Source organism: Fringilla coelebs (genome assembly GCF_963513975.1).
Source record: "Fringilla coelebs genome assembly, chromosome: 23".
Lineage (NCBI taxonomy): Eukaryota > Metazoa > Chordata > Aves > Passeriformes > Fringillidae > Fringilla > Fringilla coelebs.
This window is the reverse complement of record NC_140049.1, coordinates 6,025,487-6,051,325: the sequence shown is the minus strand read 5'-3', so window position 1 is coordinate 6,051,325 and position 25,839 is coordinate 6,025,487. Positions and strand designations below refer to the sequence as shown.

The window sequence follows — 25,839 nt, the reverse complement described above, 5'->3', positions numbered from 1 at the left end:
ACAGCCTGAATGGAATCCTGTCTGTGATCTTAGAGACATTTCTATTTTGCAAAGCTCACACATCTGTCCCCTGCAACAGGAACTCCTTGTGGTGCTGGTTTGTTGTTTCTGGTTATTGCCCTCCATTTCTGTAACCTCTCACCATCAGCCTGTGCCAGGGCAGGGTCAGGCAGGGTATCAGGGAAAGGTTCTTCCCCAGAGGGTGCTGGCACTGCCCAGGCTCCCCAGGGAATGGGCACAGCCCCGAGGCTGCCAGAGCTCCAGGAGGGTTTGGACAGCACTGCCAGGGATGCCCAGGGTGGGAGTGTTGGGGTGTCTGTGCAGGGCAGGGGTTGGACTGGATGGTCCCTGTGGGTCACTTCTGACTCAGGATATTCTGGGATTCTCTGAAATAGTTCAATAACACATTTAGAGAGGGATCATGAACACCTGTGTGCTCTCTCAGAAGCATTTCTGCCTTTGATCCTCTCGAACTGTGGGTTTGTCTGCCCCCTCCAGGCCCTGTCTCAGGTTCCCTGTGCCTTTGCTGTAGAAGTGCAGATGTAGATTGGTTTACTGGGCTTGTCCTGAGCTTTATCTTCAAATGATGATGAACTCAAGACAGTGAAACCGTCTCCTTCTCTGCAGCCTTTGCTTTAGATGCAGTTCTCCCCCTCTGAAGTTAGGGACATCCCCAGAGGGGTCAGTGAACAGCCCAGCTTCTCATCCTGCTGTACCTGCTGGATTTGAGTGTCTAAGACACCTTACCTTTTCTTCCAAAAACTCAACTTTGCTCCGCAGAACTGCTGGAAGATGTTTCTCCTGCGTGCAGAATAGGGCACTTGCAGGTGCTAAAATGGTGTTTCCCTGCTGAGAATGCTGCTTTTTGAACTGTCTTCACCCTTGCTCTTTATTACCTCTATTTAGAAGAAAGGAAAAAGAAAAAGACTCTGAAATTTTATATATTTAAGATGTGTTATTCTCAGCCCCCACTAAATGATCTGCATGTGCTGCTCAGTGCTTATGCCTAATGCATGGTGCTTCCAGCTTTTTTGTGATAAATTTTGAGATGGGAATAAAAAGTGGGAGAAGAATGATGCTATAGATGCAGGTATACACTCTCAGCTGCTGTGTGTGTCTGGAGGAGAGGAAGACCCTTTCCTTCTACTCCCTATCTGTGTGGCACCCCAGCAGATCTGCTCCTGGGAATCCTGGCCTGGGCTCTGCAGATGGAAGTGTTCCCTCCTCCCGTTCAGATTCCATTTATGGAAAACTCCAGCAGAGCCTGCACATCCCATTTACAGAACAGCTACTGCCTGACCATGTTGCTTTGCCCCAGTCCTGCAGCCCAGCATAACCCTGACTGCTTCTGCAGTGCTGAATAAACCCTGCAAGCTCTATTTGACCCTGGTGAAGCTTGAGGTTGATTTAAAAGTCATTTATTTACAGTAGGGTTTATATATAATGTACAGTTGTTGTATAGCAGTAACGGTAGTAATAATAATAGTAATATTAATAATTTGAATTATTAAATATTGAGATACAGAGTTCTATTAAATAAGCTAAATCAAATGCCCAGAATTACAGATTGTAGACCAGAGTACAAGTAATGTTTTAATAACTTATTTTAAAGATAATAGGTATTTGCCTTGTTACTGCTGAAGGAATTCACACATATGTGTTTATACAGCCATATACAGACAGTTCCTTGGCTCTTCTGTAACACAGTTCCTTGGCTATACTTGCTGTATAGCACATCAATTTCTGTAATCCAGCAGCTCCTCAGCTGCCCATGACTATACCCCAGGAAGAAAAATCTGTATTTTGGAGCCAGTTTTAGTTCTCTCACTGTATAAAGACATACTTGGTCAAAATTACCTGCTCAGGTTCCCTAGTGTCATGAGAACATGACTGTTAATAAGCAATGCAGAGGATAAGAGTGGAGCTGAGTTACTACATTTTTTAGGTTAAAAAAGACCAATTAAACACAAAAACCAACCAACCAACCAATGCCATCAAGCCCTGAGCTGGAGTCCAGTCCTTCTGCTCTGTAAATATCTCAACAACCAAAGCAGAAAATCCTTGTCAGGAAAAAACCACAAACACCACCCAGAAGCAGAATAGGTGAGAAGACTTGTAATATTTTCCAGACTTAACGACACTGTGATTTTCTGGGTTCTGTGATCTCTTTTGAAGACTGGCTTTTGGTCCCATCCCCTGGGACAAGTGACTGTGCTGCCAATTCCAAATTCACTCATTATGCACCAAAATAAGCAGTTTCTCTCCAGAACAAGCAGAATTTCTTTGCACAGAATGGGATGGGTGCAGTGAATAAAGAGGTGAGAGCAGGAGGTTTAACAAGGCTCAGCCTTTTCTTTCCAGTGAACTCCTTTCCCAGTGTTTTGGGATGGGATGGGATGGGATGGGATGGGATGGGATGGGATGGGATGGGATGGGATGGGATGGGATGGGATGGACAGGACAGGACAGGACAGGACAGGACAGGATAGGGTAGGATAGGATAGGATAGGATAGGATAGGATAGGATAGGATAGGATAGGATAGGATAGGATAGGATAGGATAGGATAGGATAGGATAGGACAGGACAGGACAGGACAGGACAGAGACATTTTACTGCAAGATCCCGTGTGGAGAGAGCAGTGACTGGTTCCCTGGTGCAATGGCCCCCTGGGTGAAAGCCTTCCTCTGGCTGTGGAGCCCTGAGTGTTAAACCAGAACTGTTCCTGGCTGTTGGAGCCACCCTGGGGCTGGTCAGGGCTTGTCCTTTGCAGATCACAGCTCTTGGTCTGCTGTGGATGTAGTGGGAGACAGGTGTAAGGAGGAAGTTCCAGTTCCAGGAGCAAAGCAGAGGTAGGCACAGAGGGGACACAAAGGATGGCTGCTGTTCTGGGCTGAAGGAAGCACCAGTATGGGACATCCCGTGGTGATGCCAATCCCAGGATCATTAATCTTTGCCCTCAATATAAACACTGTTGCAAAGGGGAGGTGCAGGATTGTGGCACTATGGATTTCAGTTTTGTGGGCCAGTCCAGTGACATAACAGAACTGGGAAATCGAATTCTGACTGTGTTCTCTAGAACCCATGAGGGTAGCTCATTAGTAAATGGTTTTTCCTGCACAGGTTGCCCAGAGAAATTGTGACTGCCTTATCCCTGGAAGTGTTTGAGGCCAAGCTGGAGCAATCTGGTGGGAGGTGACCTTGACCATGTCAGGGCTCAAAACAAGATGAGCTTTAAGGTCCTTTCCAACCCCAACCATACCAAGGTTCTCTTTTTTTTTCTGGATATTTTACAGAACTGCTTTATACCTAGAAGCATTATTTTCTGGACATATAATGACTTTGTAGCCTGACTCTTGGAAACAACTGCCAGATTATTTTGTTCCATTTCTCCAGAGAAGTGTCATGAGAATAAATGCAGTGTTACAGTTGATTTAGGTACTGCATAAAATTACAGATTTCAGTGATTCCCTGGACCAGCACATGACTCCACAGACTAACAGCACATTCTGCTCCTGCAGTGGGAAACCCAGAAGGGGAGGATTGGGAAGATTAGTTTACTTGAAGAGCAAACAGCTGAATTCTGTAGAAGGAGGTGCCAGCAGGTATCAGAATTGTCTGGAGTGGCATGAAGCAATTATGGGAGGGTCTCTGCTTCTCAAAGAAAAGTGAGCAAAGTGGGCTCAGTGTTGGGCTGGGGGGGGCTCAGCCTGAAGGAAAGGAGGTCAGGGGAACCTTCTGGCTCTGCTCAACTCCCTGACAGGAGGGGCAGCCAGGTGGGGGTCAGGCTCTGCTCCCAGGGACCAGGAACAGGAGGAGAGGGAATGGAATCAAGTTGTGCCAGAGGAGGTTCAGGTTGGACATTGGGGAAAGTTTCTTCCCTGAAGGGGTGGTGAGGCCCTGGCACAGACTGCCAAGGGCAATGGTAGAATCAGCATTCCTGGAAATGTTCAAAATATGTGTGGATGTGGCACTTGGGAGCATGGTTTAGTGGTAAACATGGCAGTGGCTGAGGAAATGGTTGGACTCAAAGATCTTTTCCAGGCTCGGTGACTCTGTGACAGGTTCAAAGGAAAACATGAAGCCTGCTGCCTGCCTCTCCCTGTTCTGCTCCTCCTCTTGGGTTGTAATTCACAGGTAGCTGTGCCACCCCATATTCTTGCATCACCTGGCCCAGCACAGGAGGGGGTCACAGTAGGGGCTGGGAGAGCCCATCCTCAAAGGCTCAGGACCACAGTGCCAACTTCACCCCTGAGGCCAGCTGGGAAGGGAGTGTGACTGAATCCTCCCAGCCTCCAGATCAGTGTCCAAGGTGCCTGTTGGGATGGTCCCTAGGAGTGCCCAGTGGTACCCAGAGGAGCCCTGGTTGGCCAAGGACAGGATGGTGCCAGAGACCTTCCCCCTGCTCAGTGACCACAGGGTTGTGTGCTGGGGCAGGGGTGTCCCTGGCTGTGATTAATTTAGCAGATGTAGGCAGGGAGGCCCTGGGGGAAGGTCACAGTGCTGAGAATGTCCTGGTGCTGTGTGGGCCCAGTTGGTGTTTCCTGCCCCAGCTGAGCCGTGTGTAGCTGGAGACACCACTGTGGCCCCCTGGGATGTGCCTGCACTGGGAGATAGAGGAGGTTTGGCTGCAGATGAAAGAACTCAGCTGGGTGGGAAGGAATTCAGTGAGGTACATGGTAAACCTGGTGTGAAAAATGACAGCTAGGACTTCCAGGAGATAGTTTTGGGATAATTTGTTCCAAAAATACCAACTACTCTCATTCCTCAAGTTGTATTAGAATTCTGGTCTCCCAAGAGGGCTTCTCCTCCTCTGCACTCAGGGAATGTACCGTGGGCTTGCATCATCCCTGAGCATCACTGCAGCTCTGGCTTTAACTCCCAGATTTGTTTCCCATTTTTGTCTGCTGCAGGTTGGAATGTTGCAGCACTGCTGACATTTGTTTTACCAGCGTCATGTTCTGTAGGTGAAGATTTTCCACACAGATAAAAAAAGTGTATGTATTTTCCTCTTGAATATTCAGCTCAGGGTTTCATCCTATTTCTGATGCATCATTTTCCTGCATGTGAGTTCTCCTGTCTAACTAATTTTAAAAATGGAGTACAAACACAGGTGTCATCGCCAAAGGAAGGGAGAAGACACACATCTGAATGGAAAATGAAGTAGCAGAATGTGCTGAGATGGAAGGACCCACAAGGCCCATCCAGTGCAACCCCTGCCCTGCACAGACACCCCAACACTCCCACCCTGGGCATCCCTGGCAGTGCTGTCCAAACCCTCCTGGAGCTCTGGCAGCCTCGGGGCTGTGCCCATTCCCTGGGGAGCCTGGGCAGTGCCAGCACCCTCTGGGGATGAATCTGACCAATTTTTGGGTGAAGGTGTATGAAGAGTGATCATAGCCAAGACCACAGCTCTAACTACAGGAATACACTCTTTCATATGAAAATGGGAAAGACACAATGCTGTAGTGTAGTATATCTATAGTATATACTAGTCTATATAGTATATACTGTAATATGTACTGTAGTATAGTTGTGCTGCTATAGTCCAAGGTGAGAAAAAACTTTAAGTGATTTTGCCCAGAAATAGGCCAGAGCATGAGGTCAGCATTCAGACAGCCTCGGGGGATTGTGTGCAGTGGTTGTGGAAATGCCCTGGAAGATGATTTTTGTGCATGTCTTTCTGAAAGTTGTTTAAATATTCCTTATAAAGTATACAGCACCACAGCTAAAGCATGGACCAGCCTGGTACTGACTGAGGAATCTCCTGAACAGACAGGAACAGTCAGATCTAAACAATGACCTTGAATATGACAGAGCTGAGGCTGTGAGGAATAGCAGCACTGTGAAGGAGAGTCATGTTTCATAATTCCACTGGGGGCTGCTTGAAAGTAAACTGTACAAACCAGCAGGAAGAAACCCCTAAATCAGGGATTTGTCGGAATAATGTCGAAACCTGGTGTGTTTTGCCATATTGCACCTCTTGCTGCTCTCTGTGTCCTGGCTAATCAAGCCTCCCCTTCTCTCTAAATTGAGTTACTGTCCATCAAGCTGTATTAATCAGTGTGTGTGTGATCTACACTGGGTCACTAAATAATTCGTGTGGAATGGCTTAGGGTGTATTTTGGATTTGGGCTGTGAGTTCTGTACCAAAATGTTGATTTTGGAGCTTTCCTGCCCCTCCTCAGCAGAAACGTGACTGTGGAGGGGTGTGAGAGTGGTTTATTTGGGACTGAATGGGAGGGGAAGCCAAACACTGCAATTTAGAGCTGTGTAGCTCCACCTTGGTGATTAAGCTGGGCTTTGTCAGCCCTGGAGCTGGGATTGGGACACTCCAGTGCACCACCAGCCAGTTTGCCCAGTTTCACTTACACTGTTTTGAAACTCCAGAAACTGAGACTGGTGTGAAAGGATCACCCTGTGTGCAGAGTGTATAAATATGCCTCTGAAGCATCTGAATTACCTTGTTGTACAGCAGAGTCGGGCTCCAGGTGCAGGGAGAGGTGTGTGATGAGTGCAACAGATGGAGGCTGGAAAGATCCAGGTCCTGCCCCAGCGCTCTGGAGCAGCGGGGTGCCTGTCACTGCCTTCTCGTGTGTCTGGACTTCATTTCCTTACCTTGGAAGGGGAATGCAGAGATATTACTGGGCAGAATTAGACCTCTCCTAACCCCTTTTCCCCTCTCCTGCAGTCATTGGATGATTAGCCCCCTCCTTCCTTGTGAAGAGGTATGGAGAAACCTGATATCACTGTGACTTTCTTAGAGCAGGAAAATCTGGCAGCCCCACCTCCTGCTCTCCCTGGTTACACAGTGATGCTGCTTTGCCCCTGAAAAGTGAAGATGCTGGATGGCAGGAGGAATTACTGTAGCTGCTATTCCAAGTCCCTTCCCCAGCTCTGTGTCAGTTAAATTACTCAGGTGCCAAGCAGAGTGCAAAAAGGAGCAAGATTTCAGAGCAATGTAGAGTGGGATAATACTCTTAAAATACTTTAATACAGATGCTATTCTGCACTTCACAGAATAGTTTGAATTGGAAGAGACCTTAAAGCTCATCTCACTCCACTCCACTGCCATGGGTGGGGACACCTTGCACCATCCCAAGTTGCTCCAAGCCCCTTCCAACCTGGCCTTGGTAGGAAATGTTTGATATTAAGCAGATGTGAAGCTGGAGCAGGACAGATGCTGCTAATGCAGTGGCAGGACAGGCATCTGCCCTAAGTGACCCTGCCTTGACCAGGGTTTGGACTGGATGATCTCCAGAGGTGCCTTCCAACTCCAACCATTCTGTGATTCTCTGTGCTTGTGTGAGCTTGTTTGAGGCATTTTTCAGACAAACATCCCACGGGCCCATTGCAGTGGGACACGAGGGACACACTCACCTTCGCAGGGAGCCACTTCCAGTGAGCTTGTGCAGCAGCAGAGCTGGGCAGAGAGAGGGAGTTTGGGAGAGGTACACACTCTCCACACCCTCTGTCCTTTCATCCGAGCTCCTCTCCCTCCTCCTTGATTCCAAAGGCTCCCTTGACCCAGTGTACATTACACAAGCTCTGTGCCGCCCTGCCACAGCTCAAACAGGCTCATGAGCAAACAGCAGAAATCTTCTTGTGCTGTCCAAGTGTGTCCTCCCTTTCATGGCATGAGCTGCTCCGTGGCCTTTAAATCATCTCCCTTTGTTGCAGCCACACACAACTTCTGGAATTTAGCCTCAGCAAAGTGCTGTCAGCTCACCTCCAACATCCCACTCACAGCCCACCAGGCCTCAGAAGCTCGGAAGGGATTTTCTCTTCTCTCCCTTTCCATTTTTTTTTCTTTTTTTTCCTGCCCAAATCCCAAGACCAATCCCAAACCCAATTTGGCAGCCCAAATCCCAAGCTGAAAGTGAATCGCTGCTGCTGGCTGCCCTCCAGCATTCCTCTTGGAGCGAGTCAGGATCTGGAATGTCAGAATGTCAGAAGGCAGCAGCAGGAGGGATGGGAGAAGCCTGTGCGTGGGTAAGGGCGCCGGAGGGGGAGGAGGAGGAGGAGGTGGAGAAGGAGGATGGAACAAAACCCAACTTCAGCTGGACTGCCCCTTTCCAAACCAGCGTTTGTTCCTGATTTATGCTTTTGTGTTTCACTTAGAACGTGCAGCTCCGTGCAGCAGGGGCAGAGCTTGCGGCCGCGCTCCGGAGTAAATCAGGGTTTGCTTTTCCTTTCCTTTTTTTAGCTTTTTTTGGCAAAAGCTTTGTGTCTCGATATACCCAGCCACTTTCCAGCTCTCTCCTTGAGCCGGGAGTTTCTGCCTCCTGCACTTCTGGGGAGAGATTGATCCCTCTGGGCCTGTGGCACGCTCTGGACGAGGGGAAATGTCCTTTTGCGGAGAAGTCGGGACGGGGCCCAGGCAGTGAGGCTGGCACAGACAGCACCCGGCACTGGAGCACAGCGAGTCCTTGACACCTTCTCTGCTTCTGCTCGGACAAGAAACCTTGTGGAGCCTCAGGTCTTCCTGCAGATTAATGCCTAAAATTATACACCCTAAACAGGAGGGTTTAATTACCAGAGCTGTGAATAGTTTAATTAGTTTGTTCTGACCTTGGAAGAAGGACCTGCCCAGCACCGTAGAGCGACAGGAGAGCAAGACTGGTGTTGCATCTCAGAGCCAGCCAGCCTGTGAGGCCATGTCGTCCCTGTACAGCAGGAGTAAGGAATACACTCGCAGCAGGAAGGCTCAGTCAGACTCTCCCCCGTCCTCTCCTTCCCCGATCGCAAAGACACTCAGAGTAAGCAGCTTTTTCCTTTCTGTATTCCCTGCTCAGCACGTGCCCTGAGCAGAGCCCGGTGGTGGCGGTTTGTTGTCTTACCCTTGGAGACCTGTGCCTGTGGTTTCCTTTGGAAAGAGGATGGTTTAAAAGAAACTTGGGATGGTGCCTCTGCAGCAACAGGTTTTAAGCAGCTGCCAGAGTCCCTGCGCTGGGATTAGCTGTGTTAGCTGTGTAGGGAATTGCTGGGATGGTAGTTTCCACCTATCCTGGAACATGGCTCTCCTGGTAGGCTGTTGCTGGGTGAAAACCTCCCTGGTAAAAGCGAGGCAGAACCTGACCAGCTTGTTAAACTGCACTTTTTCCATAAACACTTTGATAGCAGTGGTGAAATGAGGTTTATGTTCAGCTTTCACCCCTGGGGCTGAGCTGACTGGTGCTGTAGTTTAGTAATTTCAACACCACAAAAAATTGAGTAAGACCACCTGTAGCAGAAGGCAAGTCGAGGTAGTTACCTGTACTCCTCAAAGCAGAGCTGGTATCCTCCTCTCCCAGGGTGTTGGGAATGCTTCCCAGCAGTGCTGCTGATAGCTCCAGAGTCATGGGAGAAGCTGTCACAAACCCTTTGGGTCTGTGTCATTGTACAGGCAGCCTCTTCACCATCAAGAAATATTATCATGCTGGAGTCAAAGCCTGGAGGAATTAGTTTTTAACAGCCAGGCTAATTTTAGATGGGAGCATTAAATTAATTCCAGCACTGGTAGTTGCTCAAATCAGATATGCATTGCCTGTTCTGTTGGAAGGGACAGATCTTGGTCTGGAAAAAGTATTGCCCAAAATACTTGAGTTTTAACCCACTGCTGTGGCACTAATGGAAGCAGTTCCTGACCTTGGGAACCTCAGCCTCGAGGCTTCTGTGACTGCTGGTTGCCCTGGGCTGTCAGCTGTAATCAGGAGCAGGTGGTTTCATCCCTCTGCAGCTGGAGTCTTTGGGATGGTTCAGATAATCTAAAACTATCCCCCGTGGGCTTGGGTGGGCTTCCCTCATCACTTTAAGCACTGTGCTTGCCACTCCTCCCTAAAGGGCTGCACTGTTGATCACCAGCCTGCTAACAGGTGAGGAACCATTCCAGTGTGCTGGAAATGATTTCATTTCTTTTAAACCCCAAGTTTTTAAGGTGAAGCATGTTCAGACTGACTCATTTCTCCCTCTTATGCACCTGGGCATACGTGTGAGTGACAAACATCTCACAAGAGCCCTGAGCTGTGCCTGGAGCAGACTGACAGGAGGGGCTGGTGTCTCTGCCCAGAGCCATGGGGGGACTGCAGGAACTCCTGAGGGTCTGTGGGTGTTGGAGAAAGTGCTGGGAACTCTCAGGTGGGAGAGGAGGTGCTGGTTTCTCTCTCCATCACCACAATGAGATTTGCAGGCTCCTGGGGAGCTGTGGGTATTGGAGAAGGAGGTGGGAGTTCTCAGGTGGTTACAGAAAGGTGCCAGGTAGGAATGAGAGGGCCTGGAGAAGAGCTTCTTGTTAGGTTTTGATGAAAACCAACACATGAGCACAGAAACCCTTGCAGTGGTAAGGCAGTGCCAGCTGTGACTCCACAGCATCTATAGGGAAAAACCAGGTGGGGAATGCAGCAGCATCGACTCAGTCAGGGTAGGAAACAGCCCTGGTGCTATCTGGGTTATGGAAACAGCCCATGCCTTAAAAGGCTCATTAGGGAAGGAGTGACTTCAGGCTAAAATAAGGATCTGAGTTAACTCTTTCTCCAAGACAATGTAATTTTGCCATGAGCAAGAGAAGGGAGTTTGGTTTACTTTGCGTTTCTCCCATGTGTTTATTCCTCCCCACCCACTCCCCCATGCCCACAGTAAGAGGCCTGTGCCACGAGGAGCCACCACCCTTCATAAAGCAGGTAGCAATGTGATATCTTGGAGTCTTTTATCTCATAAATGTGATATCTTGGAGTCTTTTATCTTTCCATCCAGTCCATGGACACCAGCAGAGCTGTGGGCTCTAACCATTCCCAGCTGAGCAGGGGTGTGAGCACACACCAGCAGGCAGGAGCTCACACATGGTGCACACAGGGAGAAAGAAAACTCTTGGAAAAGCAGGCAGAGCAAAGGAGGTTTGGCTGATCAAGGCATCAGTGCCAAAAGCTACAGCAGATGTCATTGCCAAGCAGTTTCCTGTGGCATTCCCTCTGCACTTGCCCTGCTGCTTGGAATGCCCCTCCTTAGGAGTTAGGATAACACTGCCTGGGGTTTTTCCTCCTCTGATTGTTGGGAAGTCCCCACATGCACAGCTAAGGAAGGGGGCACTTTGCAGTGAACTCATGCAATCCATAAGAGAGGGAATATCCCTGCACAGGAGCTTCTGGTGACAGTGGGGTGGGGTCCCTGTGCCATAGCCCTGCGACTGCCACAAACCAAAATGCACAAATCCTGTTAAATCCCCCAGGGTAAATGTTGCTTTAATGAGGATGTTCCTCAAAAGAGGAAACTCAAACCCCTTTGAAATCAATTCAGATGGCCCCATTATTTGGCACAAGCTTCAACTGTTTGGCAATGGGTACCTTGTCATCATGTTTTGCACCATAGTGATTTAGCTTGAGGTTTCTCCTTCTGAAAAAAATAATATTCACTTCCAAGAATGTAATAGGCATCCAGTGGCATGAAACCTGTTGTGTGCATTTAAGCAAATAAATGACAGGACTGGAAGGGTGAGAGTGAAGTCAAGGACTGATTTTTTTTTTTTTTTTTTTTTTTTTAATTCCTATTACTGCTGGGCTGGTAATTTTTTTCATAGGAAAGGAAGTACCATGTATTTGTGTTTAGGCTTATCCATCTGTTTGTTGTGGTACTTTGTAACCCTTGTGCTTCTCCACAGGGTATTGGTTAGGTGGGAAAACAAAAGTTAAAGGAGAATGCATGCTCCTAACTTTCTGCAGACATTCCAATTGCAGCTTTTTATTTGTTTTCCACCTCTTTGTCAAACCTTCCCCTTTTTTATAAACTGCTCCTTCTTGATTTATTAGCTGATATTTTTTGCTGTAAAAAAGAACATCAAAATTTAAAATTGTCATTGATGTGTGTGGGCTGCTGTTCCAGTAGAGGCTGCATCTGTGTGACTGCCATCACTTAGAATCCCAGAATGGTTTGGGTTGGAAGAAATCTTAAAGCCCACATTGTCTCGTGGGCAGGGACACCTTGCACTGTCCCAGGCTGCTCCGAGCCCTGTCCAGGCTGGCCTGGGACACTTCCAGGGATCCAGGGGCAGCCACAGCTGCTCTGGGCACCTGTGCCAGGGCCTGCCCTCCCTCACAGCCAAGAATTCCTTCCCAATATCCTCTCTATCCCTGCCCTCTGGCAATGGGAAACCATTCCCTCTTTTTCTGTCACTCCAGGCCCTTATCCAAAGTCCCTCTCCAGCTCTCTTGGAGCCCCTTTAGGCTCTGGAAAGGGCTTTGAGGATTCCCTGTAACCTTCCCCAGGCTGAACACCCCCAGCTCTCCCAGAGGAGCTCCAGGCCCCTCTGCCTTGGGGCAGCTCCGTGGCCTCCTCTGGGCTCACTCCAGCAGCTCCAGCTCCTTCCTGTGCTGGAAGCCCAGGGCTGGGGCAGCTCTGCAGGTGGGGTCTCACCTGAGCGGGGCACAGGGGCAGAATCCCCCCTGCCCTGCTGCCTCCCTGGGGGATCAGCCCAGCACAGGGGGGTTCTGGGCTGCCAGAGCACGGGGCCGGGGCACGCTGAGCTTCTCATCCACCAACAGCCCCATGTCCTTCTCTGCAGGGCTGCTCTCTGTCCATTCTCTGCCCAGCCCAGTTGTAAAGTAGCTGCTTAGTGGTTGTTACTCACTGCTCAGGATATTCTGTGTAATTCTCCTTGTTCTGTCCATGCTCACACTTTCACTGCAAGGCTCTTCCCTCTGATGTTAGAGCACTCCCTTGTTAAGCCACCTTCAGAGTACATAACCTGAGCTTTCCAGCTGAATTTTATCAGGAAGAGCTCAGCAATAAAGCTCCAGTGTATGCAGTGGTCTGCACTGATTTATTTTATTCTGCCTTTCATTGGAGCGTCTGAAGGAGCCGTGCTGGGTGAAATATGGGATTTAGGAGCATCACCTTTTATGGGCCGTACGTTTGCAGCCAGTCACTTGATAGTAATGCTTGAGTATAAAAACAGCCATTCCCAAATCACTGTCTCTGTTAAGGAGCCCCACAGGAGCCTGAGCCCGAGGTGCTCTGACAGGGCTCTGAGCACTGATTGCCATGGCAGCAAATGCACCAAGGCTGGCTATGCTTGTGTGCACACACGGTGGGAAGGCAAAGCCAATCTTGCAGCAAAAAGAAAAGCTAATGCACAAAAATGTGAGTGGCTGAGCTGCAGGTCTCAGCATGCAAATCACTGTGACAGGGTTGGTGTTAACATCTAAATGATCATGGAATCACAGAATCCCAGGATCATTTGGTTGGAAGGGACCTTAAAGCTCATCTCATCACACCCCTGCCAGGGCAGGGACACCTTTCTACTAGCCCAGGTTGCTCCAAGCCCTGTCCAGCCTGGCCTTGGACACTTCCAGGAATAGGGCAGGAAGAATTTCTTCCTGATGTAAATCTTTCCTCTCTTACTTTAAAACTGTCCCCCCACTTGTCCTGTCACTTGCCTATGTAAAAAGTCAATGTCCCAGAGTGCTGGGAGGTCATTAGAAATGCCTGATGGGATTACAGCCTTCCTGGAGTTTGGAATATAAATGTGTCAGACAGTCAGTTTTTGCTCTGTGGTGTTTTTGCAACAGGTTCCTTGTCACAGGTTTATTCTCACATGGGGGTTTCTGCTATGAATCATTTAACTTGCTGTGCTGCCACTGCCAGTGTATTACAGAATAGAAAGTGTTACGAAAATATTTTTCCAGGAACCTTTACATTCCTGGATTTCCATTTAGTGGCTCGGATCCGTTTGGTTGTGATAAAACTGATGCCGCATAAATTGAAAGAGGATCAAATTTAAGTTGTCTCATGACAGTTTCTGTCTAATTTCTGGATTGCTGACTAGTTACACAGTGTTTGTGGAAATTATTCCCTTCTCTCCCAGCAGCCAACAAAAAATGTGGGATACTGAAACTTGAACTTTCAGGCAATTAACCTTTGTGTGTGTTCTCCAGCACCCTGCTTTGTTCTGTCTCTGGTTATTCCTCAAGCACAGTATTTCTCAGATGGGTATCAGGATGAAATCCTTCTCTGTTGTTTGTCCTTGGGGTTTTTTTTTGGGTTCTCCTCTGTAAATGTCCATATCTGGAAGCATACTGGGAACTTGTGGTAATTCCCAGGGCACCACCCATGAGATGTTCCCTGCTGTGACTCAGTAGCCAGACGATGCTCCTGCATTTGGATGAATAAACAAGATGGGTCAGGGCATGTGCTGTGACCTGTGGGCTGAACAGCCTCTGTCCCTGAGGCTGAAGTTCCTTCAGCTCTCCTCCCTCCCGAGCAGCAGAATTGATCCAAGGCAAAGCTGGAGCAGGGAGTCTGTTAACTATTAAAGGCTCTGAGTAATCATGGATGATTTAAAGGACCTGATGTAGCACTTCAGCCTCATTTGAAGCTCCCTCAGCTTGACCCTCAGCTGCCTGGTCAGAGGTGTTGCCTTTGGAGAAGCTGGTTGAGCTGTTGGAGAGCAATCCCTCAGGATAGCTCAGCCTTGAAACCACGGCTCATTGCAGGAGGTCACAAGGTCAGGAGCAGCTTGAGGTTCCACCAGAGCTGGGAATCAGTTGGGACTTTAAAAGGGATGAAGGGAGGAGGAGAAAAATGGTGCCCTTAATTTGGGTCAGTTAATGGTACAGCCACAAAACCAGGGACAGAGATGGGGGAAGTGCTGCAGGATGGGAATGAGCAGCCACAGGAGTGATGGGGAGAGTGGGTGGAACCTCTGTGAGCAGCAAACCACTTCATCCTGCTGAGCTGGAAACCAGCATCTGCTTCCCTGCAGGGGCCCACTAGCGTTCTGTTTTTCATAAAATGAACACAAACCCATCAAAAATATGGCTGCAAGAGAGACAGAGTCCAGTTCATCCATTTCCCTGTGTACTGGCTGCTCTACTTGTGCTATTCATGGGAGGTGGTGCATAGAATCATATAATCATGGGATCATTAAGGTTGGAAAGTCACTCTAAGATCACTGAGTCCAAACATTAACCCAGCCCTGCTGGGTGGGCATTATTCTCTTCTCCCAGGTGAAAAGCAGCAGGACAAGAGGAAATGGCCTCAAGTCGTGCCAAGGAAGGTCCAGGTTGGATATTGAGGAAAACTTCCATGAAAAGTGGACAGGCACTGGCTCAGGCTGCCCTGGGCAGAGATGGAGTCACCATCCCAGGAAGTGTTCAGAGCACCTGTGAATGTGGCACCTGGGATATCACACCTGGGGACATGAGTTAGTGGTTAAAATGGCAGTGCTGGGGTAACATTTGGGTTTGATGGTCTTAGAGGGCTTTTCCAGTTTCAGAGTTCTGTGATTCCATGATTCCAGCCTCACTGCCACGTGCTGCCTATGGCCAGTGCTGTTGTGGGAATGTGGCTGCTGGCTCAGGAGCCATTCACTGGATCTTGAGTGAACTTCACACTGAAAAGTTCCCGGTTGGCTGTTGGCAGCTCTCACCCTCACTGCTGCTTCAAGAGGTATTCGAGTCCCTAGTGAAACATCTGAGAACATCCTGCCAGAGGTTTTGCAGGGCAGGGAAGGGGTTTCTGCAGACCTATGGCATTCTCATCTGGAAGAAATTTAGGAGTAGAAATCTTTTCCTCTCATGTCACTTGGCCGCTCGGTTTTTATTTCCACACGTCTGGAGAGTTTTGTCCAAGATCACGTCGCTTTACAAAATTAAATTTTTCACCAATAAAATTTGATCCCTTAGAAAAGAAGGGAAAAAGGGCAATGAACCCTGGGTTTCAGAATTATGGCCTTTCCTAAATTAAAATACTATCCAGCCTGATGAGTGAGTTTTATCCCCAGGAGACAATGGGAATAAACTGCAGCTGCTGGAAAGCCCATGGTCCATGAGAGAGTCCTGGAGCACAGAGCCACAGGCTGGCCATGGCACACATGACACAGACCAGCATCCAACTGGAGTTTGTTTGGGATGGCAGGAGTTGTGGCCATCAGTCCCTCACAGCCCTGGATGTTTGTTTCTGATTAAATACTTGCTGTTTGTACTGAAAACGATGGGATCTGCTGCAGCCAGCTGCCAAAGCCACTATTCCATCTTGGAGAAGCTTTTAATGTTATGCTTCAGTAATAGCAGTTTTTCTTAAGCAAAGTTTATTGATTTATAGTTTGAGAAAACATATTTTGCATCAGGCTTTGGGGAGTTGGAGGTTACATGGAGGTGGTTTGGCTGCACTGGATTATTAATCATATCCACGGGATTTTGGAATCCTTGCATTTGCACGATTGCAGGCTCGAGCTGGAAGCAGCACATCCATCACACCAGTGGAGCTAACAGGATGCTGCACAAACCACAGCTCTCAGGTCAGAAGAGCAGCTTTCTGAGGGAGGCAATGACCTCAAAATAACTCTCAAAAGTAGAGTTCAGCCAGACCTTCGAATTATTCTGCACCCACTGAAAAACTAAACTTGATCCCAGCTGCTCCTGCCTGGAATGACAAATGCAGCTGGAGGGGAACACCGACCTGAGTGGTACCCACTGGGGATGGTGTGAGGTGTCCCAGGCAGCCTCCTCCTGGCTTCTTCTTCCAGCTCAGCTCTGGCTGCACTGGCTCCTGGAGGATTCCTGTCCTCAGCAGTGTCCTGCTCTGCCCTGGCATGGCCTCACCTCAAGTCCTGGGGGCAGTTTTGGGCACTGCAATATAAGAAGGATCTGAAGTTATTGGGGAGTGTCCAAAAGAGGGACACAGAAATAGGGAAGGCTCTGGAGGGGCCACACGAGGAGTGGCTGAGGGCACTTGGTCTGTTCACCCTGAGGTCAGACCCCACTGGGGGCTGCAGCTCCTCACGAGGGGCAGCTCCGACCTCTGCTCTCTGTGACAGGGACAGGACCTGAGGGAGCAGCTGGGGCTGTGCCAGGGCAGGGTCAGGCTGGATATCAGGGAAGGTTCTTCCCCAGAGGGTGCTGGCACTGCCCAGGCTCCCCAGGGAATGGGCACAGCCCCGAGGCTGCCAGAGCTCCAGGAGGGTTTGGGCAGCACTGCCAGGGATGCCCAGGGTGGGAGTGTTGGGGTGTCCTGGGCAGAGCCACAAGGTGGGCTGGATCCTCATGGAACCCCTCCTGCTCAGGATTTGATGCTCCTAAGAGGGGGAGGTTCTCCCTTGGAACACACATCAGCCTGGAGCTCATGTGGGAGCTCCAAACACTGGAGCTCATGCAGGAGCAGCTGAGCTACGTAACTGCAGGAACATAGTGACTTCTGCTTTTAAAAGGGAAAAACCCCAAAGCCAGCTGGCTTTATTTTACATATACTTTCTAAAATAAACACAGCTCATCAAGAGGATATTTGCCAGCACAAGAATATAATTTGAGGGGTTTCTAAAACTTCCCCTGTTACTTAAAGAAGGACAGAGCTGGAGCTGTGCCCCTGGGTCTCATTACATGGTGGTTAATTAATCATAGGCATTGATCAGGATTTCTGAGACAAAACACACCAAAATAAATTCCTTGATAACTCTCTTAAAATAGTGTACACTGTCCTGAGATTGGCCAGTTGGAGATAAAGAAATATAAAATGTTCCCAAAGCATCTATTTTGTTCTCTTTTCTTCCTTGTTTGTTTTTTTTTTCTTTTTTCTTGAGAAAATGTAAATAGTAGGGAATTGTGCCTTCACTGGCTCCAACCTCAGCCACAGAATGCACTTGGAAGCAATTAGAGCAGTTTCTGCCTTGGCAAAAGCAGCAGCCAATCCCCCTTTTGTCACTGCAGTTCAGGGCTGTATTTTATTGAAACCTTCCATGAGGAATTTGGTTTAAATTATTCATCACTGAGCTCCAAACAGCTGCAAAATTTTGAGGAAAAAAAGGTTTTGAGGAAAGGCTCCTGCCCTCCACAGTCCAAGTACATTTTTAAAATCCCTCCTGGATGGTATTCCTGGCACAAGGCAGCATCCCAGCCCTCTGGGTAGGTGCAGCCACAGCCGGTACCCAGCTGTGCCTTTTCCCTGAGACTGACCAATGGCAGCACCCTGAGAATCTCTGGAAGTGCTCAAGGCCACGTTGGGCAGGGCTTGGAGCACCCTGAGATAGTGCAAAGTGTCCCTGCTCATGGCAGGGGGTGGAGCAGGATGAGCATTAAGGTCCCTTCCACCCAAACCATCCTGTGATTCCGTGGTTCTGCGGTGTTCTTTGTCCTTTTTCTTGCATCCCATCTCAGATCCTGATGATTTTCCAGCCCACCTGGGTTGGATGATCTCTGAGCTGGCAAAATGGGCTGAACCCCTTCAGTGTCCTCCACCACCTCAGCACTGCCTGGGTGTGCTGCCCACCGTGAGATGAATGGGAGGGAAGGTGATGGGATCCCTCTGGTGAGATCTCTGAGACTTGAGGGTTACCAGAAGTTTGTGAACATGTCTGCAAGTGCTCTGTGCTTTTTAGTTTTCCTTTGGAAGTCACCCCCTTGGGTGTGTAGGCAGCAGCAGCAGGGCTCAGCTCGGCTGCCATGCTGGATTCTGAACCAGGACAGCCTGTCCCCCCCACCCCAACCCCTGCAGTGCTCTGACCCTCTTTAGATTATGAAAGGATAATTTCACAACTCAATGCTTCCCTGGCTCTTGATGTTTTTAGTTGAATTTTGATCCCAAGGGAAATAAATGAATCTGGGCAAAACTGCAGTGCTGCTCCAAATTTGCCAGGGAAGGAAAAAAGCCTCCAGTGCATTTGTTGATAATGACTGGAGTGGATACAGCAGTTTCTCAGCATCCCCTCACAAACCCTAACAATTCCCTTCAGGAAAGTCAGGAAGGAAGAGACCCTTCTTGCACCAGCTCAGTCAAGTGCATGTGTGATGCTTCAGCTCTTCATTCCCTCTGCTCATTCCCAACTTCTCTTTCCCAGCAATGAAGGAAGAAGAGTTTTGTCCTTCACCTTCTCACTCTCACCTTGGAATTTCCAGCTCTGGGATGGCATCTCTGAGCAAAGACCTTCTTCCTCATTTGCACGGGAGCCAGCCAATGCTGCTGGGATTTCAGGGAATATTTGGTGGCTGTTGGACAGGGCAGGGCAGTGCAGGCAGGGCCAGGGGGGCTGCTCTGTTGGAGCAGCTGCAGCTGGAAGCACATGGAGAGTGTTCCAGAGATGCTGTGGTCAAACACTGGGCAGAACTGAGCAGGAAAGAAGCTGCTCTCTGCTGAAACTGTGTCTCCAGTCCGACATCCCAGTGGCCTGTGAAGATGTTTGTCTCTTTGAACAAATGGCAGGGATGTCTCAGTTAAGTAACTCCTCCAGTGTTCCACAGAATCACAGAATCACAGAGTCACTGAGGTTGGAAAAGCCCTCTAAGATCATTGAGGGAACACTGCCATGTTCACTGCTAGCCCATGTCCCAAGTGCCACATCCACATGTTTTTTAAAGACTTCTAGGAATGTTGACTCCATCACTGCCCTGGACAGCTGTGTCAGGGCCTGACCAGCCCTTCAGGGAAGAAATTTTCCCTGTTATCCAACCTGACCCTCCCCTCCTGTCCATTTCCTCTCCTCCTGTCCCTGTTCCCTGGGAGCAGAGCCTGACCCCTTCCAGCTGCCCCTCCTGAGTTGTGCAGAGCCAGAGGGGCCCCCCTGAGCCTCCTTTTCTCCAGGCTGAGCCCCTTTCCAGCTCTCTCAGCCACTCCTGATGCTCCAGACCCTTCCACAGCTTCATCCTTCTTCTCTTAGAGGGCTTTTTTAACCTTAATGGTGCTGTCATTCCATGGTTCCAGGTTGCTGCAGGGTGGCTCTGCTCAATGCTGACAGCAGCAGGAATGCCTCCCTTCTCATGTGGCACTTTGCTTTTCTTTAAACACACAGAGACAGTCACAGTCTGAACCAAGCCACTGCAGTATCTGTCACAGGAAAGTCATAAATACGATAAACCTGAAGGGTTTCCCCCTTTTTGCTGTGTATGTTTAAGGTGATTCCCTTCTTAGCCCAGCCTTCCTTTGTGGAAGCATGCCCCTGCTCCCCCTGCATATGGAAATTCTCATTTCTTAGCAGGAAAAAGGACAGAAGTGGTTTTTCCTCTTGCTGCAAGTGCCCTGGCTGGCTCGGGGACCTGCCTGGGTTCATTGCCTGGTTTCCATGTCACCTTGCCCAGCCATGTGGTGTTTCCCAGCACTGTTCAAATCCATCAGCAGGTGCATTTGCTGAAGTAAATTCAGGCTTGCTAAGGAGTGGATTACTTGCCCAGCCATTTGTCATCATATCAAAAGTCATCACTGAAGGGGATTAGCATGAAGTGCACAAATAACTTTCAACAAGAGCCTCGTCCATCACTGTAATTCCCTTCTCTGGCTCTTCAGGGGAGGTTGGGTCATTGGGCCAGGATTCAAAAGGAGCTGTCAGGCTGCTGAGGGGTTTAAGAAGCAAATGTTGAAAGCTCAGCTAACAAAGCACCATGGAGAGATCAGCATGTGTGGCTGAAAATGGGAAATCCTTTGTAGAATTCCAGACTGGTTTGGGTGGGATGGGACCATCAAAGGTCATCCAGTCCCACCCTCTGCCATGGGCAGGGTCACCTTCCACTAGCCCAGGGTGCTCCAAGCCCTGTGCAGCCTGGCCTTGGACACTTCCAGGGATCCAGGGGCAGCTGTGTCCAGTTTCTCTGAACAATCTGTGCCAGGACCTCACCACCCTCACAGGGAAGAATTTCTTCTGATGTCACAAGTAACCCTGCCCTCTGCCAGTGGGAAGCCATTCCCCCTTGTCCTGTCACTCCAGATCCTTGTCCAGAGTCACTCTCCAGCTCCCCTGAAGCCACTTTAGGCACAGGAGGGGACTCTAAGGTCTCCCCAGAGGTCTAAGGTCTTTTCTCCAGGTGAACACCCCAGCTCTCCCAGCCTGGCTCCAGAGCAGAGGGGCTCCAGGCCTTGGAGCATCTCTGTGACTTCCTCTGGAATCACTCCAGCATCTCCACATCCTTCCTCTGCTGGAAGCCCAGGGCTGGAGGCTGCTCTGCAGGTGGGGTCTCACCTGAGCAGGACAGAGGGGGAGAATCCCCCCCTCCCCTGGGTGAGCCCAGGATGTGGTTGGATTTGTGGTCTGTCTTTCTAACAGCTCTCTGCCAGAGGCCATCTGTACAGAAACTGTCCCAGCTTGCTGCCTTCAGGTGTCATACAGAGCATGGCCAGAGCCAGGGCTGTTTGCACAGGAGGGCTCTGTCCCTGTCACGACATCAGGCAGCTGCCAGGCTTTGAATGGCATGAGATGCTTCCCAGACAGCATCCAGCATGGCTTGTGGAGGTGCAGCAGGGCTTAGCCATGGTGGAAATGCATCTGCTATCTTCCTTGGGAGGTTTCTCAACTCTAAGATGAAAAGAAGAAATATATTTTATTAGAGCAAATGAAATAGTACCATGCTGAGCTCGGGGCCTCCTGGAGCTTTGGTTATGGTGGCTACAGGGTGGGGCTGTGTCTTGGTTTGAAAAGTCAGGTGTCTGCTGAGGAAGGCAGGAGCTTCCTGTGAAATGGAAAATGTAAATCCCTTCCCTCTGAATTATTATAATTTGGAAATGAAGGGGCTCTCAGGCAAAGATATGGGAATAGGAATAACAGTTCTTTACTAGGAAAATTAAAAATACAAATAAAATAGTACAAAAAAACCCTGCCAGAGTGAGAGCAGTCCCTGTCCCCTGTGTGTCAGGGTGGGGGCACAGCACCATCCCATGGGGGCTCAGCCCTCCTGCAGTGCCAGCTGTGGTTCTGCTGCAGCAGGATCCTGCACAAGGGGGGAGTTTTCCTCTGCAGCTCCAGGGCTGCTGGAGATGGGCCTGCTCTCCCTCTGGGAATGCAGGGCAGGAGAAAGCTGCTCCTCTGGGAATGCAGGGGGCAGAGGCTGCTGTGCTGTTCCAGGGCAGATTGTATCCAGGTAAGAATGCTTGGCTCCTGTCCTGGGCAGAGCATCTCCCCATGGGATGATGGAATTTGATCAGCCCTGCAGGGACACTCAGTGGCCATGGACAGCAGAGATCTCCTGGAGGGAGGATGGGCTGTGGGAGAGATAAAGAAAACTGCCCCATGAACAGCAGAGAACTGCCCAGCTCTGACAGATGGGGATAGAACACACACCCCCAGCTGCATCTTGCAACCTAAGACAGGCTGGCACTAGAGCTGCCCAAGAGCCTGGCTGAGCATGGCCCTCTGGGCACAGCTGGAGGGAGAATGTGCTAATTCATAGTGGGGTTTGCTTGTCCTTTTGATCTCTGCAGGTAGCAGCTTTGAGCTGTGGTCCATCCTCAAGGCTACACATGCAGGGTCCAGCAGTTCATTCTCCTGGTGCTGGTGCTCACAGCCCAGCATGTCAGAGGCTGTGCTGCACAGCCCACACATTGCAGACTCCCTAGGCACCTTCCTGTCCTGAATCAGGATGCCAGATGAGGCTCACATTAGGCTGGGATGAATTAAGAACTCAGCAGCCAGGTGCAGGTAAAGGGTTGCCATGTCCTGGCAAGCAGCAGGCAGGGCTGGGCCTGGGGCAGGATGCTCTGGGATCTGCCCCTGCTCCTCTGGCTTGGAGTGGAGGGGTGGATGGGTCACTTGTCCACTGGGTGACTTAATCCCTCTCTCCATGGGGTGTGCTCCCAGATCCCTGCAGGATCAGAGGCATTGTCTGGGTGCCAGGTGGGAGTGGGTGGTTCGAAGTCTTCAAGTCTTCAAGCACCAGGGTGCCAGACAGGCAGCACATCTGTCTCCCAGTAAGGCCTTAGCACGGGATTTACTGGTGTAGCTGAAATCACAAGCAGTGTGAGCATGTCTGGGCACAAAAAGCCTGACCTCTCATCTGCTCTGTGATGTCCTTTGTGTTGACTCTGTTAAAAAGAGCCGAGGGAATTGGCTGGAAGTGCCCGTGGGAGGTTTGTGCTCACTCAGAACAATGATGCTACTGATAAACTAGCAGAGGAATACTGGGCTCAACTTCCAGTTCAAGGGACCATAAAGAGCTGAATGCATCTGGAATTTGAGTAAATGTGTGTCAGAGGAGGTGACTGTCAGTGTGGCATGTCCTGCAGCATAGTGATGCTGTCACCACTGCATTTATGCAACTGTAGGAAGGAACTGTTCGATCCAGAAAATTTCATTGAAATGGTGGTTTACCACATCAGGCCTCTGTAGGATATTCATAGAATCATGGAATTATTAAGTTGGAGAAGGCCTCTAAGATTGTTGAGCCCAAACTTTCCCCTAGCATTGCCATGTTCACCATTAAACCATGGTGTTACATCTGTACATTTTTTTAGTATTTCCAGGGAGTGTGACCACCACTGCCCTGGGCAATCTGTGCCAGGGCCTGACCACCCTTTCAAGGAGGAAATTTTCCCTGGTATGCACCTAGCCTGAACTTCCCCTGACATAACCTGAGGCCTTTCCTCTTGTCCTGTCCCTTGTTCCCTGGGCCCAGAGCCAGGTCCCCCCTTTGTGCAGGCTGAGCCCCTTCCCCAGCTCCTTCAGCTGCTCCTGGTGCTCCAGACCTTTCCCCAGCTCTGTTCTCCTCTCTGGACACTCTTCAGCCCCTCAATGTCCAAAGGCAGCCCAGGACAGCACAGCAGAGGTTTGGGTGTTGATGGGGAAAGAAGAACCCAACAGAGGCTCCAACCACCCTGGTGTAAGGATCTTCTCCCTCCCTCCTCCAGCTGCTCTTGTGTCTGTCTGCCAAGTGAAGCTTTTCTCCATGGGGAGCTGCTTGCCCATGGAGAGAAGAGTGTTTGTGATTTCCTCAAGTTCAGCACAAACACTGGGAGATCCCTGTGTCTGTTAATCTCCCTCACCCGCATCACACAGCACAGTGATCATAGTCAGGAAGAATAACTTCACTGGAAAAGGGAAACAATAGATTGGTTTGGATTCCAGGGAAGGCATTCTAATTCTGAAATGAGGATTTGAACAGCAAGGTTCAGGATTTCTTAGGTGAGTGAAATAAGTGCCTCAGAGGAGCTGAAGCAGTTGAAGATTCAGGCAGAGATTGGAGATTCCCAGTTTGGGCTGGGAAATCTCTGGCAGCCTAGCAGGTGCTGGGTGCTAGTATCTGAGGTGGGAAATTGCTGCTGCCTGGAAGCTCTGCAGTTTTTGAACTGAATGTTTAATTCTCATTATTAATTACCTTTTCCTTTCTTTTTTTTTTTTTTCCTCCCTTCAGCATGAAAGACTTTCCAGGTAAGAATTTTATTTTTTCCTCTTTTTTTTCCTGTGTAATATTTATTGGCAGCATGTGTTTGTATGCCTTTGAGGATTCCCTGTGCTTCAAATCCACTCTGGTACTGGCTATTTGGTCCTTTCCTGAGCTTAGCTCAGTTTGCTTCTATTCTTTACTCCCCAAATTATTTACCTCAGTTCCCTTTTAGAAATGGAGCTGGTTTCCACCATGGAGATGAGAGGTTTGTGGGAAGTCAGTGCCCATGGGAGGCTGGGCTGGTACCCTGGGATTTTTTCCAGCTGTTGTAGTGGTGGTAGCTGCCAGGTTTTGGGCAGCGATCCCCAGGGCCAAGTGGAGGGTGCTCCCACAGACCCCAGAGCCCTGGCTCTGTGCTGGCTGTTCCAAGTTACCACAGCTCCACTGTGCTGGATCTTCCTCGTGTTTCAGGTTGGAAGCATCTACAAACCCCAGCACGAGCGACTCGTCGTACAGCGAGCGCGCCTCCGGCCGCTCCAGCGCCTACAGCCGCAGGGAGAACCGGCTCGCCGCGCTCAGCAGCCGCGCAGAGGAGGAGAGCAACAGGGACTACAAGAAAGTAGGGGGCTTTCAACTGATTCTTGTCATTGCACACACTGCAGAACCTGCCTGTTCTGCCAAAACTGGCACCAAGAATCAGTGGGAAGAAAGAGAGGATGCTTGTGTTCATTTTCTCTGTTTCAAAGAGTCCAATGGTTTGGGATGGAAAGGACCTTAAAGCTCATCCCGTTCCACCCCTGTCGTGGGCAGGGACACCTTGCACTATCCCAGGTTGCTCCTGTGTGTCTTGGTTTGAAAGACAGGTGCCTGCTAAGGAAGGCAGGAGCCTCCCCTGAAATGGAGAATGTGAACCGCCCCCCCTTCAAAGTGCTATAAATTTTAAATTTGGGGGCTCTCAGGCAAAAAGTATGGCAGCAGGAAGTAACAGGTCTTTAATAGGGAAGAAAATAAAAGGATAAAATAAACAATGCCTAAACTAAACCAACCCTGACAGAGTCAGAACACAGCCTGACACCCTGTGGGTCAGGGTGCTGGCAGCAGGGCCATTGGAATTGTGGCTGCAGCCCTCCTGCAGTGCCAGGGGTGGTTCTGCTGGAGCAGGGATCCTGGAGAAAGGTGCAGTCTGCCTCTGAAGATCCAGGGGCAGAGGCAGCTGCTGCTCCTCTGGGAATCCAGTGGAGAAGCCGTGCTGGTGTTCCAGAATCTCCAGATTATATCTGAGTAGGAATGCTTGGCTCCTCCCTCTGGGCTCACATCTCCCAGTGGGATGCTGTGGCTCTTATCAGCCATGCAGTGACATTCAATGGCCTCTTATCAGCAGATGCCTCCCACAGAGGGAGGAGTGGGTGTGGAAGAGGTAAGGAAAACTGCCTACTGAACAGAAGAGAACTGCCATCCAGATGGCAAATGGAATACATCTTGCCTTGCAATCTGGGACACTGTGATAGATGAGTAATGCAATGATTGACTCTCAGAATTAACAGATAAATAAGATAGGTTAAGAAAAGTTTTATAGATTTATAGTTATGTGTTACCCCCTTGTGTGGTTATCAAGGGACAGCTGGAGTTGGGACATCTGGGAGGGCTGGCCTGTCACTGCAGCGACATCTAACTTCCAGTCAGGATCTCCACCACTGGACAGCAAAGAAGGGGTTGATGGACAGAACTTTGGGAGGGGTTAAAGGGTTAAAAAAGGGAAACCTCCATTGTGTGGGAGAGAGAGCATATGGTGGGGAAAA

General features: G+C 49.6%; 1 protein-coding gene across 8 annotated transcripts in view; it reads left to right on the top strand.

Annotated features, from left to right (window-relative positions):
* PPP1R12B (protein phosphatase 1 regulatory subunit 12B) overlaps positions 1–25,839 on the top strand; it is a 134,832-nt gene that overhangs the window by 93,616 nt on the left and 15,377 nt on the right. For all 8 annotated transcript variants that reach the window (XR_014616707.1, XM_084220552.1, XM_084220547.1 and 5 more), the window contains 2 exons: positions 24,068–24,084; positions 24,512–24,659. Coding sequence is in view for 7 of the 8 variants with exons in the window: in XM_084220552.1 (XP_084076678.1) it covers positions 24,068–24,084; positions 24,512–24,659 (165 nt within the window). In the remaining variant the exon portion in view is untranslated. The remainder of the gene's footprint in view (positions 1–24,067; positions 24,085–24,511; positions 24,660–25,839) is intronic.